Source organism: Anomaloglossus baeobatrachus, chromosome 2 (assembly GCF_048569485.1).
Source record: "Anomaloglossus baeobatrachus isolate aAnoBae1 chromosome 2, aAnoBae1.hap1, whole genome shotgun sequence".
In the NCBI taxonomy this organism is placed as follows: Eukaryota; Metazoa; Chordata; class Amphibia; order Anura; family Aromobatidae; genus Anomaloglossus; species Anomaloglossus baeobatrachus.
The window spans coordinates 112,132,479-112,147,763 of NC_134354.1; the positions used below are offsets into that span (position 1 = coordinate 112,132,479).

The window sequence follows — 15,285 nt, forward strand, 5'->3', positions numbered from 1 at the left end:
AGCGGGTACAGTGTTCGGGGGGCGAGGCTGAGTGGGCAAAGTGTGCGGGGGCAGGGCCCGGGTAACTATGCAAAGTGGTTTCCATAGTTACCCGATGTGTACCATGGTTACCAGCGTACGCCAACTTCGGCACACGTGTGCCGGGAGCCGGGGTGAGCTAGTAACCATGTCAGACATCAGGTAACTATTCAAAGCGACAGTGCTGGTTCATTTTTTGTTTGTTGGTCTCCTGCTGTGCAGCACGCACATCGGCGTGTTTGACAGCGGGAGACCAACAATCTGAATGGGCAGGGAGGCGGCATACGCTGGTAACCATGGTACACAATCGGGTAATTAAGCAAAGTGGTTTCCATTGTTACCCGATGTGTACCATGGTTACCAGACTACGCCGGCTCCGGCACGATCCCAGCAACACAAGGGTATGTCTCGGCTGGGTTGCCGGTGTGGGCTCCCGAGGTGCAGCAGTCACCTGGGAGTCGGGGCTCCGTGTGGGTTCGGGGAATGGGGGCGGTGCCAGGCCGAGTGTCGAATGAGTGAGGGGGGTGGGGCCTGGCCGAACGGCCAATGCGTGCAGGGGACCGGGCCGAGCGGCCAATCCGTGCGGGGGGCGGGGCCTGGCCGAGCGGCCAATGCGTGCGGGGGGCCGGGCCGAGCGGCCAATCCGTGAGGGGGCGGGGCCAGGCCGAGCGGCCAATGTGACGGTTGTCACTGTAATGACGTCATTTTGGAGCAAGACAGACAGACAGACAGAATAAGGCAATTATATATATATATAGATAAGGGCTTCAAGTGAACTAGTCAGGTGCAATATGCACCCAGAACCATGAGCAGTTCTGGGTGCATATTGGTAATCCCTGCCTAACTATCCCTGTATCTAGTAGCATAGATAAAGAGATCTTTAGAAAAAGTATATCTAAAGATCATTTATTATATGCTAATAAGACCAGCAACTAGTTGCAAGGGTGTTAGTTCCTTTGGCTAGTCGGCCCCCATATTGGCACGCCCACAGGGGCATGCTAACATGCTAATGAATGTACATCGCCAGAGGCATGGTCACCCTCACCTCTGCTGCCACCGCTGGTGTTTGGCGCAGTGCACACAATCATAATGTCCCCAGACATCTGGTCATGCACCCTACAGTAGTTTGAAGCCGGGATGCGTATGCCTGGTTTCATAGTGCACATGACTGGAAGTCCAGGACTTCTGATCATGTGGACTGAGCCGAAAACCAGCGTTGGGGGCGGAGGCAACAGAGAGCGGTGAGATCAACCATGCCTCTGACGCTGCAAATTCATTAGAATGTTAGCACGCCCACAGGGGTGTGATTACATGCTAAGGGGGCCGACTAGCCAAGGGAACTAACACACTTGCAACTAATCCCTGGCATCATTAGCATATTATAAAGGATCTTTAGAAATACTTTTTCTATACATCCCTTTATCTATGTTACTAGATGCAGGGATTTGCAAAATGCACTCAGAACTGCTTGGGGCTCTGGGTGCATATTGCACCTGACAAGTTCCCTTTAAAGGGTTTCAGTAGCGAGGAATGGAAGAAAAGGTGGTACTATATGCTGTTGATGCTTTATTGTTTTTGGATAGGGCTTCTTCTCTTCCCATAGTGATGGAGGCAATTGATAGATTTAGGAAATATTCAGACCTGGTAATTTACAGAAGTAAATCAGCCTTGCTCCCCTTGGATAGCGGTGATAATATACCTAATTACACCAGGTCTGGATGTCAGGTGACCTCTCAATTCAAATGTGTGGGTGTTGAGATAACGGTACAGGTGAACGATGAGAGACTAAACCTTGATCCAATACTGACAAAGTTTAAACAAAAGTTGGACACTTGGTCTAAATTACCACTATTTGTGGTGGGACGGGTCAATTTGGTTAAATGATCTGATTGCCCCAACTCTTACATGTTTTACATAATTGAACAATTTCGAAATTCCAGAGATATTTTTTTCAAAATTAACCATTTGTTTAGGGACCTGATCTGGGATAAACAAGCTCTTCATTTTCTTCTGGAAACATTACGACAAGAAAAAAGGAAGGGGGAATTGGCAGTCCCAAATCCTTCCGTTTACTATATGGTTACTCATTGTCATCATATCCGTGGGTGGGAAGGACCCTGGGAGTGGGGGGCACAGCACTTCCTTTTTCAACATCATCTTTAAGTTGAAAAACAAAATTCCAAACACACATGGCTCAAGTAGATCAAGGCCATATAAACAAGAAGTGAACATGGACATAGAAAGACAGCGAAAAACTCCAGGAATTAATAAAGAGAGATGGAGTAAAAAAGCACAAAGGAATTAAAGTAGTGAAAAATTACAAAACTTCATTGATGTAAAACTAAGTAAAATCAATCATGAAAGAAAATTGATCCAAAAATGAAAATAGGATGGGATAAGGGGAAGGGGGAAGAGAGACAAAGGAAACACAGAAAGGCCGTTTCCTGCTGCAATAAATGGTACAATACCAAGTGTAGTGTGGAATCAAAAAATGCTACATAGCAGAAAAACAAACCATCGGGAGTAGTAAGTGCAACTTCATGTTGACATAAGCCCTGAAAATCATAAAGAGGCACAGTACAATGACATACATATAAACAGAGGCATAAATGTCGATCATGTGTCGGACAAGGGCAAAATATCCCATGTGAACAAAGGAAACACTTACTTCAGCCGGTGGTGATACAGCCAGGAGTAGAGGCCCAAAGAAAATAGAAAAAATCTAACATACGTTTCGCATATTAAAAATATAAAGCTTCATCAGAGGACGCAGAGGATCAAGGAAAGGAGAATTGGCAGTTCCAAATTCTTGGGTTTACTATATGGTTACTCATTGTCATCATATCCGTGGGTGGGAAGGGAGTGGGGGGCACAGCACTTCTTTTCAACATCATTTTTAAGTTGTCCTCTTTCTGTAGTGTAGTGGTTATCACGTTTGCCTCACACGCGAAAGGTCCCTGGTTCAAAACTGGGCAGAAACATGTGCTCTTGTCCTCTGATCATCTTAAATCAATAAAACTATACGAAGCACTGGAATCATATGAGTACACAGTTTCTCAAGGTAGATTGCTGACATTACTACTAATACAACGGCTACGGTGAAGGTGATGGAGTTTCCAGGTCTGAAAGGGATTACGCAATATACTGTACTTAGTTATGGATTACTCATTTATTCTGGTAAAAGGGGTTTCAAAGCTGGGGTCTGAGATGTATTCATAGAATACCTCCCATTTTAACTGGTGACTCAAGAAAGTGAATTTGAAATTACCCACTCTAAATATTAGAAATATCTTCAATTGCGGTATGCATTTTAAGCAGAGAGGCTTGACTTAGGTGACAAAGGTTATCAGCCTCAAATAGTTCCAGCCGACTGATTTCAGTACTGTATAGTGCCTTGTTGGAACTGGCCCTAATGAAGTATTCAATACCTTCTAAGCGCAAATGGGAGACATAGGTCCTATTAGCGATGGTCAGTGGCAGGAAACACTAGATAGAGTTCCACAGTTGTCTTTGAGTGTCTCATAGGCCATCTCATTTATATGTGATACGTCAGGTATATAGAACTCACCGGTTCCTGTTTGACGTTGGGCTGCTCCAGGTGTCAGATACATCCACCTAATCTATTACACATGATATGTTCTTCTCCTAATTTGGAATTGTTTTGGGAAGGAGTTCTGGAAATCATAAATAAGGTCTATACAGTTACTATAACCCTCTCACCCTTTGTATATTGGGATATGTTGAGGATCTAACCACAGTAGATCATGGCAAAATTGCAGTGTCACATATGCAGTATATGGCCGGGAAATTGGATATCAGACCAAGTGCCCGCTAGGATGGAATTCATCAATAAAATCAACTGGGTGGTAAATTTGGAAAGAGGCATTTATATAAAAAGGGAACGTTATTGCTAAATTTGATAAGATCTGGTGTCCCTGGATTGATAAGTCGGGGCCTGGTGTCAAGGGAATTGCGGATATATAGTTTGAATCTCTTTCAGTAAATGGAAACGTCTGTTCTTGTGAACTGAAAATATAAATGTTATATGCTGAACCCTCTATGATATATATTGATATTTTAGTCTGTTAATGAATAACTCTATAGTTGAAAAATTATTGTCCATGCATAGGTAATATTCTTCTTGTTATTGCACAATGACAGATCATTCTGTACCTGGGTGACACTGTGCGGGATTGGAAAATTTAATAAAAAATGTCTGATTTAAAACAAAAAAAAATGAGCTTTGGCACAGAGAAACTATCGGCATTTCTGTATTTTATTGATTTATGTTTCTTTCCATGATGGAACTAAGGGGTACTTTGCACGTTGCGACATCGCTAGCATCGGCTAGCAATGCCGAGCGCGATAGTACCCGCCCCCGTCACAGATGCGATATCTTGTGATAGCTGCTGTAGCGAACATTATCGCTACGGCAGCTTCACACGCACTTACCTGCCCTGCGACGTCGCTCTGGCCGGCGACCCGCCTCCTTCCTAAGGGGGCGGGTCGTGGGACGTCACAGCGATGTCACACGGCAGGCGGCCAGTAGAAGTGGAGGGGCGGAGATGAGCGGGACGTAAACATCCCGCCCACCTTCCTTCCGCATAGCCGGTGGAGGCAGGTAAGGAGATGTTCCTCGCTCCTGCGGCTTCACACACAGCGATGTGTGCTGCCACAGGAACGAGGAGCAACATCGTATCTCCTATTGGTGCGACATTATGAAAACTACCGACGCTACACAGATCACCGATTTTCGACGCTTTTGCGCTCGTTTATTGGCGCATCTAGGCTTTACACGTTGCGACGTTGTTACCGGCGCCGGATGTTCATCACTTTCGATTTGACCCCGACGATATCGCAGTAGCGATGTCACTGCGTGCAAAGTACCCCTAAAGCTTGCATTTGTGGATTGTACAGCAAAGTGTGTTCAGAGACAATGATTTCTGGAAGTATTCCTGAGCCCAAGCAATGATTTGGACATACAAGTCATGCCTATTTTTACTGCAGTGCTGCCTGGGGGCCCGTAGATTACGATCATCCATGCCTTATCCCTTGTACACATAAATTTGTTTGGAATCTGAGTCTTATGTATTGTAAGCAGTGGGATTTTCACTGTATTTACAATTTTACATTGAAGAACATTTTTCTGTAATTGTCCCACAATTTTTAGAAGCAGTTGTTCATAGATTAGTAAACTACTGACCATCTTTGCTTCTGAGAGAGACTCTGCCTCTCTGTCATGATTTTTTTCTACACATTTATGTGACTCAGTTGAAAAGTGACCCTGCAGACCTTTTTCAAAAGTGCAACTTACTTTTCCAGTCTTTTGTTATCTCTGTCTTCACTGTTTTGACATGTGTTACTGCCATCAATTTTTAAATGTTATTTTTTTTTTGCAAATGAAATGGACAATTGTCTAACTTTCAACGTCTTATAAGTGTTCTATGTTCTGTTGTGAACAAAATATGGCTATAAGAGGTCTCCAAATAATTTTATGCTTGTTTTCCTTACATTAGACACAGCAACCCAACTTTTTTGAAATTATATACATTTATACATACAATTATTTATACATTTAAACTTTTTCTACATATAGTATCAGTATTCTTGGCTTATTGTGCATATTGTTTGCATTTTAGAGTATACCTGAAAATAAGTTTGATGATATATTCGGCAGCTCCTTCAGCAATGACCCTTTCAATTTCAGCAGCCAGAATGGAATGACCAGGGATGACAAGTAAGTGACTGATATCAGGACATGAGGGATTTTATTGAAATAATTGTATAGACAGGAATATAATTACTTTGTGAAAATACCCTTTGCTCCATCATGGCATCAAAGAAAAATTAAAAACATTAGACCTTATTATTGTACGGTACAATAAATACTTTCAGATTGTAGTGATGGAAAGATTTGTATGATCTGATATTGTGTTATATTGCTGTAGCTAACCCCTTAACTACACTAGTAAAACATCCCCAGAAATTGCATACATGGATTTTGTATATTCAGGTTTTATTTAGAAATAAAATGTTACCCAAATCAAGACTTCTCAAAGAAATGGAGGGAGGGAATTGTAAAATGTTCAATTGTTTTAGAGTGAATTTGTAAGATACTTTCCCAAACATTTAAACTGGAATATATGAATTTTACAGAGGAGAGAACGATTTACAATATAGAGGTAAGGAGGAAATCAAGATGCCCAGCCAGCCTGACGCACGTTTCCACATTGTGATTTCTCAGGCTATGGAACACATTGTGCCAAATGCGTGTCTGGCTGGCTGGGCATCTTCATTTCCCTCTTACATCTGGTTGGTATTATTACATCTGACATTGTACATACACACATAGGTTCACTATATATGTGCCTTCATTAATACGGACTTATAAATCTGCACTTACTATTTACTCTATAATTTCAGCACAAGCATATATGTATTTTAGTTCTGGGTGTCACTGATATATACAGTATATCATACCATATGCATTAACATCTTTAAAGAGAATCTGTCAGGAGGTTTTCACTACCTCATCTGAGAGCAGCATGATGTAGGCAAAGAGACCCTGAATCCAACGATGTATCACTTAGATTACTGGCTGCAGCTGTTCTGACACAATCAGAATTTTTAGATTTAGCCATGTAGCCATGTAGCAGAGCTGAGAGAGCTGCCCCCACCCACACCAGGCTCTCTATAGAGATTGTACATTGACAGTGAGATGCCAATCAGAGGAGGAGGACTATCGTGGGCCTGTCATTGTAGTCCAAGCAATAAGAAGTCCTGCTGCTTAAACAAACATAGCAAATAAACAGATCGGACCTTCGTAAGACAGTCATCATTGAATTCTCTGTGATAACCCTTGCATGCTGTCTTCAGATTACATAGAAAAAACCTGCTGACAGATTCCCTTTAACCTTGATTTATTCTGGAGTTCTTGATTTGCCACCTCAGCCCTTTTTCTCCTTTACACATTGTGTGGACTATATGTTATATTTTTATATAGATTTTTTTCTATATATTTTTATTACTGTGAATTATTAAAGTTTATTAGGTTCCATGGTAATAATAGTCATGCTTTCCTTACCGGGTTACATGTGTATAGAATAGTTGTTAAGCAGCTGCAACATTTTACTGCAGGAGAATGTTGCCGTCAGTTTTTATATATATATATATATATATATATATATATATATATATAATTTTTTTTTTTCTCTTTAATGGCCCATGACACAGGACGTTTCGGTCAGAAACTGATGTTTCTCCAGCAGAGAAAGGTCAGTTTCTGACTGAAACATCCTGTGTTATGGGCCATTAAAGAAAGACAAACCTGAAGAAAAATGGTTCAGTTTCTGACCGAAACGTCCTGTGTTGTGGGCCATTAAAGAGACAAACCTGACGAGAAATGGAGTGCTGCCTTCTGTTTTTTTTTAATAAATTGAATGGACGGTAGTATGCTGTTTGTGAAGGATTTTTGCAGCCAACTATAATCTCTCGGTGCTGATCTGAAAAGTTTATATTATATAAACTTTCATATTTTTAATAGAAAACTAAGTCATCTAGTACAACATTTTTAGTGTTTGATAGTAAACAAAAACATAAGTTTGAACCTAGAGCATGATATTACCGATCACGGAGGCGTGGCACTAACCCCATGATATGCCAACAATAAAAATAATGTGAATACGAATGAATACTCTTCATTTTTCATAATTCTTTTTATACTTCGTGCTGTGATTTATATCAGATCTTCATTATTTCCTCCATTACTCAGAGATCGGCTCATAGAACAGCTGTATAAAGAAATTGCCATTCTAAGGGATGATTTTGGAAACTTCAAAGCAGAGGTAAGACATTTCACCGGGTACAAAAGCAAGTGTTAATCTAGGAGTAATTTCCTTTCTTGAGTGCAGACTTTGATGTCACGTTAGCAATTGCCGTACCGCAGTATCTCTCAGAAGAAGTGCGGACAGCTGCTGCATCTTCTGCCCGAATTAAGAAATCAACATGACAAAATGATGACAATGCCCTGTGTACGTTGAATGAGTGCTGCTCTAGTTCCCATTTTGTCTGCGTTTGATATTACACAAGTCATTGGAGAACATATGTTATGCATCCTACAGGCGATTGGTGTATAGCATATTATCTTATTCGCCTAACTGGGCATAATGAGTTCACTGGAATCATTTGGCAAAACAAATGAACATTAAAGGGGTATTGTCATCTCCAAGATCCTATCCGAATATGTAGTAGGTTTAAAAATAAATATATATGTGCAAATACCTCCAATTAGAAATGCAAATAAGCTCTCCTGATATAGCCATGTCTTACCTCATGTGCATGGCATTGCAGCTTAGGTATCCATGGTGAATGTCTAACTAAGGCTGCTTTCACACTACGTCTTTTTAACATGCGTCCTGAACGGTTTTTTGCTGCAAAAGTGGATCCTGCTTTTACAGCAAAAAATGCATGCAAACGCATGTCTTATTTTGCAGGATCCTGTCACTGGATGTTTAGGGGCGGGCATTGGAGTCATGTGATCGGGAGTGAGGGGAACTAAAACGTGCCAGACTGGGAGCCGGCATCTGACAGCTGTGAGGCTCGTAACCAAGGTAAACATCGGGTATACTTGCTTGGATACCCGATATTTACTTTGGTTACGAGCGTCTGCAGCTGCTAGGAGCCGGGCTCCCTGCACACGTTACCAACGTAAACATCGGGTAACTAAGAGAAGTGGTTACCCGATATTTACCTTGGTTACGAGTGTCCGCAGCTCTCAGGTGGGGGAGAGGGAGGGGGAGAGACAGAGAGAGAGGAGAGAGACAGAGAGGTAGGAGAGAGAGAGACTGATCACGGAGGCTGGTTTCTGGGCATGCTCAGTAGAGCAAGCAGGATCCTGCCTATCAGCATGCCAGCGTTCACATGCGTTTGCGTGCTGTTTAGTCAGGATCCAGCAATTTGCAGTATTTGGACGCAGCTCAAAAACGCTACAAGTAGCGTTTTTGAAAGATGTTAAAAAACTGCAAGTCGCTGGATCCTCACTATAACGCACGCAAACGCAGGTGAACGCATGTTAACGCGAGTCCATTGCAAATGCATTGAAATGAAAACGCATTTGCACTGGATCCGTTTCTGCGTTAAAAAAACGTTCAAGACGCATGTTAAAAAGACGTAGTGTGAAAGCAGCCTAACTGGCACGCAACTATGGATACTTAACACTAGAACTACTGGACTCGTGACACCTAATAGAAATACAATGTGCGCAGTAGTCAAAATGACTACCTCAGTAGTTCTAGTGTTAAGCAGCAATGCCCTGCACATAAGGTAAGAGACATGGCTATATCAGGAGAATATACCATATTTCTAATTGGAGGTATTTGCTTATATTATTTTTATTACACTTACTACATATTGGGATAGGATCTTGGAGAAGGCAATAGCTATTTAAAGGGAACCTGTCAGGTGCAATATGTATGCAGAACCACGAGCAGTTCTGGGTGCATATTTCTAATCCCTGCATAACTGTCCCTGTATCTAGTAGCATAGATAAAGAGATCTTTGGGAAAAGTATTTCTAAAGATCCTTTATGATATGCTAATGAGCGCAGGGACTAGTCACAAGGGCGATAGTCCTGCGCTCATTCCGCCCTCAGGGGCGTGCTAACATGCTATTTAATATCCACTGCCTAGCATCGTCAGCAGTGACGCACATACCTGTGTCTGATGTCAACGTATCAGAACACCGGGCAGTGCGGATGGTCAGAAGTCACCACAGTTCCAGTCTTGCGCAGTATGAAGCTGGGTGTACGCATCCTGGCTTCAGAGAGATCTGGTGCGCGTGACCGGAAGTGCTGGGACTTCTGATCCATGTGCACAGAGCCTAAGCCCGGCGTTCTGAGGCGGTGCAACAAACACAGGTACGTGCGTTACCGCTGATGATGATGCTGGGCAATGGGCATTGAATAGCAGGTTAGAATGCCCCTGTGGGTGTGCTAACATGCTAAGAGGGTGGAATGAGCGCAGGAACCAACGCCCTTGTAACTAGTTCCCTCGCTCATTAGCATATCATGAAGGATCTTTACAAATACTTTTTCTAAAGATCTCTTTACCTAAGCTAGTCTATACAGGGAAGGTTAGGCAGGGATTAGCAATATGCACCCAGGACTGCTCGTGGTTCTGGGTGCATATTGGACTTAACAGGTTCCCTTTACGGCAGATTGACGTATCCTAAGCTCTCATTCAGACGTTTTTGTTTTATTCACATATGAATCTGTCTGTTCACATGATTTTGTTCATGATTTTTTTGGAGAATGAGTGATCTGCTCCAAAACACGAAGACATGTGCAATTTTTGATCTGAATCACAGATCGACCTCCCAAATGCAAGCCTATGGGTCCATGGAAAAATCATGCATCTCTTGGGTGCCATCCATGTGCCATCTATGTAATGTCTGTTTTTAACTGACTGATAGGAGAAACTTGAGAAACCTTCATCGGTTAGTTTTTTCTCAAATGCAAAAAAAAATATCAAAACTCTGTTGATAAAATCTGGCCCACTGACCAACACTTATGGAAATAATTCCTCTGTTTTGTGTAAGAAAAAAAAACTCTGACGTCTGAATGAGCGCTAACATCTAGACAGTTCAAACTCTGGGCAGCTTTACAATGCGCTACACTTTTCACAATGGCTCATACTGGATGATGCTGTATGTTTGGCACATTTTTTAAACACATTGGGCCCAATTCATCATTTGCGATTTCTAGAAAGTCACATTTTGTTTTGTGGCATTTGCTGACATTTTTTATAGCAAATTCTTCAAAATAATGCACTTGCGGCATGAATTTCCCCCAAAATAAAAAAATACTCTTTATTTTTGTATTTGACCAGCTTTTGCGACTTTTGAGCACCAAAATTGAAAACTCCTCCAGAAACGTTACTCTAGACATGGACTGAAGTGAGATGTGCCCAAAAATGTGACATTTAGTAAAAGTCACATTTCATGAATTTGTATAAAACAGAGATAAAATAAAAAAAAGACTTAGCCTACGTTCACATTGCACTTTTACATACGTTCGATGGCCCCGTCGGGGCTTCCAAACCGCCCCTCCCCCACCCCGCAAAACATGCTTTGGACGTATGCGCCGACAGGGCCATTGACTATACTGGAGCAGACTCCGGTAGCGTGTGCTCTGTCTTTCACCAATTTTGCACATATACGTTTTCTGCAGGCGGACACCAAAACCTAGTCAACTACGTTTTGGTGTCCGCCTGCAGAAAACATATATATGCACACTACCAGCGAACGTATGTGAAAGCGAAATGTGAAAGGGTACTTAGAGATGCCTAAAATGCCCTTTAGAAATATCTATTTTTATCCCCTAACCGCTTTTGTAATTTATTGTAAAATATCCTACTCTTCTTTCGTGAGATTTTGTTTGAGGGAAGTCTAAAAAGAGATATCAGAGGGAATGATGGAAGCTAGGTGAGTGACCGCAATGGGGAGGTGCTGGTGCCACTGAGGCCTAAGCCACACGGTGAGAAAAACGGTGTGAGTGGAGTGCGATAAAACATCGCATTCCACTCGGACCAATTCTAACCTGTGTGCCAGCACACATGAGCGATTATTTTCTCAGCCCTAATCGGACCGAGAAAACAATCGCAGCATGCTGCGACTGTAATGCGAGACTCTTTCTCTCGCACCCATTCAAGTGTATGGGCGAGAGAAAAATCGCACTGCACTCGCGGTACACCGGTGTACCGCGCGTGCAGAGCGAGAATCGCAATAGCCGGCTACGGAGGAGAGAGGGAGAGAAATCCCTCCCTCCCCTCTTTAGTGCCGGCCCGCCCCCCGCAGCTGAGGTCCGCTCGCACAGTCGGACCTCAGTCGCAGGGACACTCGCATGACACTCGGCTCCTGCTGTGCTACCAGCGTGAGCCGAGTGTCATGCGAGGATCGCACGAGTGCCCCGTATGGCCCCGGCCTTACCCTGCTTCTATCACTGCCACCTGATGGCATCTTGTTTCAGAGAAAGAAGCTGCAGGGCAACAGTGATGGCAGAAGTGTGCTGGTGCTGCGGTCACCACTCCCATACATTCTATCAGTCCTATTGATTCTAGATGTCATCAGAGGTTGGCGATGAAAGAAGCTATGTAAGTGACTGCAACGTCTCCTCTTCATGATGTCCTGCTCAAGGTGGGGTGATAAGAATGGAAAAGGCACTGTAGGGTCATCCTATTGATGATGTGTCATTCGAGACTTCCCCCAAACAAAACGTCACATAAAGTAAAATTTAAAAGCACAAATAAATAATCTTTAGCAGTTTAGGTAAAGAGTAGGGTATTTTGAAATAAAGCAAATTACAAAAGTCTTAAGTATTAAAAAGGACATTTTTGTGTACTCACCGTAAAATAACTTCCTTGAAGCCTTTCATTGGGGGACACAGACAGTGGGTATTATGGTGTCTCCAGGGAGGCTTGACACTAGATTTGCAAAAGTGTTAGCTCCTCCCCCCACAGCATATACCCTAGCTAGGCAGGAAACTAGCTCAGTTTGGTGTAAAAGCAGTAGGAGAAGGACAACCAAAACCACAAGGGCGGGAGCTGTGTCCCCCAATGAAAGGCTCCAAGGAAGACATTTTACGGTGAGTACACAAAAATGTCCTTTCCTTTCTCGCCTTTTCATTGGGGGACACAGACAGTGGGACGTCCCAAAGCAGTCCCTGGGTGGAAACTGAACTATTAACAGTGTAGAACATCAGCCTAAGAGCTGACTAACAACTGCAGTGAACACATATCATCAACACTGTCAACAAATCGAGCAGTGGCCACTTATAAATGGGCCACTGCCGCCTGAAGGACTTGTCTTCCAAGAGCAGCATCCGCGGATGCATGCGTATGCACTCTGTAGAATTTTGTAAACGTGTGCACACTGGACCAGGTAGCGGCCTTGCAAAGTTGGGCCGCCGAAGTCTGATGGCGGATAGCCCAGGAGGCACCCACTGCTCGTGTAGAGTGGGCCTGCACAGATTGAGGGGGAACGACACCTCGTGCTTTGTAAGTTTCACAGATGGCAGTCCTGATCCATCGAGAAATCGTGGATTTGGAAGCCTGGTCGCCCTTTTTGTGTCCTTCTGAGAGGACGAAAAGGGCATCGGACTTGCGCAACGGCGCTGTTCTGGAGATGTAGATCCGCAGAGCCCTGACAAGATCGAGAGTGTGAAGGGCTTTCTCAAAGGAGTGGACCGGGACCGGGCAGAATGACGGCAACACAATGTCCTCGTTCAGGTGGAAAGAGGATACGACCTTCGGAAGGAAGGCGGGGGAAGGCCGAAGGACCACCTTATCATGATGGAATATCAGGTAAGGTGAGCGACAGGACAGAGCTGCCAGTTCGGACACTCGCCTGATAGAGGTAATAGCGACTAAAAAGGCAACTTTCCAAGACAGCCGTTGAAGAGAGATTTCTCTCAAGGGTTCGAAAGGAGGAAGCTGAAGAGCTCCGAAAACCAAATTCAGATCCCAGGGATCTAAGGGGTGACAATAAGGGGGGGACCAAATGCGCCACCCCTTGAAGAAAGGTACGGACCTGAGGGCGAGAAGCCAGCTGCTTCTGGAAAAAAAATTGACAAGGCAGAAACTTGTCCTTTAAGGGTATTGAGAGCAAGACCCGAGCCCAGACCATCTTGCAAAAAGGCAAGAACATTAGGGATTGAAAAGGTAAGGGGCGACCGATTATGACGGTCACACCAGGACAGATAGGTCTTCCAGGTGATAAATGCTGGCGGAGGAAGGCTTGCGAGCATTAAGCATGGTATGAACTACCCTGGAAGAAAGACGCGATTTGGCTAGAATCAAGGATTCAAGCGCCACGCCGTCAAATGCAGCTGTGCTGTATTCTGGTGGAATATTGGACCTTGCGACAGAAGATCCGGGCGGTCGGGAAGACGCCAGGGAGTGTCGCTGAGAAGGTGGAGGAGCTCTGGAAACCAGGCTCTTCTGGGCCAGTCCGGGGCCACGAGGATAACCGGGATTCCCTCCGCTTTGATTTTCTTGATTACTCTCGGAATGAGAGGGAACGGAAGTAAAACATATGGCAGGCGAAACTGCGACCACGGGAGGACTAGAGCGTCGGAGCCGAGCGCTAGCGGGTCTCTCGACCGGGATACGAAGGGATGTACTTTGGCGCTTAGCCGAGACGCCATGAGGTCCACATCTGGGAGCCCCCAACGAAGAGTGATCTGATGGAACACCTCATCGTGGAGGGACCATTCCCCTGCCGCTAGACCTTGCCTGCTGAGAAAGTCTGTGGCCCAGTTGTCTATCCCCGGAATATGGACAGCTGAAATAATGGGAATGTGCATCTCTGCTCAAAGAAGAATCCTGGAGACTTCTTTCATCGCTGCCCTGCTGCGAGTTCCTCCCTGACGGTTGACGTAAGCCACAGCCGTGGCATTGTCTGACTGGATCCGAACCGGGAGGCCCAGAAGAAAGGGTTGAAAGGTCTGAAGGGCCAGAAATATGGCCCTGATCTGCAGAACGTTGATATGAAGGGATCGCTCGGGGTGAGACCAGCGTCCGTGAGCAGTGTGGTGGAGAAACACCGCCCCCCCAGCCTAACAGGCTGGCATCTGTCGTGACTACGTGCCAGTGGACAGGGCGGAAGGACTTCCCCTGAGATAGGGATGAGACCTGAGTCCACCAGACGAGGGAGCTGAGCGCAGTCCGAGATAAGCGGACTGACCGGTCTTGAGAGGCTGGATTCTTGTCCCAAGAGGACAGAAGATCCAGTTGTAGAGGGCGCAAATGGAATTGGGCAAACGACAAGGCTTCCATGACTACTATCATCTTGCCTAACACTCTCATCCCACTCCGGAGGGATGTGTAACTCCGGGAGTGGAGGGATTGGGCGGCCCGGATCAGGGAAGACCTCTTGTCTTCTGGAAGAAAAACCCCGGGCCTGAACCGTGTCTATCAGCATACCTAAAAAGGTGATGCGCTAATGAGGATTGAGGGATGACTTGTTGAAGTTGAGAAGCCACCCTAGCCTTGAGAGCGTGTCTGGGCAAATTTGCACGCTTTCTGAGCAAACTTGAAGAGAGCTCCCTTTGATAAGTAGGTCGTCCAAATAGGAAACGACCAGGACGCCTCTGGAGTGTAAAATGGACATGACGGCTGCCATGACCTTTGTGAAGACCCGAGGCGCAGTAGCCAGTCCAAAGGGAAGGGCCCTGAATTGGAAATGACGGTGTCCTACGGCAAAACGAAGGAACCG

At 44.6% G+C, this 15,285-nt stretch overlaps 1 protein-coding gene across 1 annotated transcript in view; it reads left to right on the plus strand.

The window, feature by feature from the left end:
- HIP1 (huntingtin interacting protein 1) overlaps positions 1-15,285 on the plus strand; it is a 269,760-nt gene that overhangs the window by 142,411 nt on the left and 112,064 nt on the right. Inside the window, exons 12-13 of the mRNA XM_075335272.1 lie at positions 5,658-5,755; positions 7,790-7,862. Coding sequence (XP_075191387.1) covers positions 5,658-5,755; positions 7,790-7,862 — 171 coding nt within the window. The remainder of the gene's footprint in view (positions 1-5,657; positions 5,756-7,789; positions 7,863-15,285) is intronic.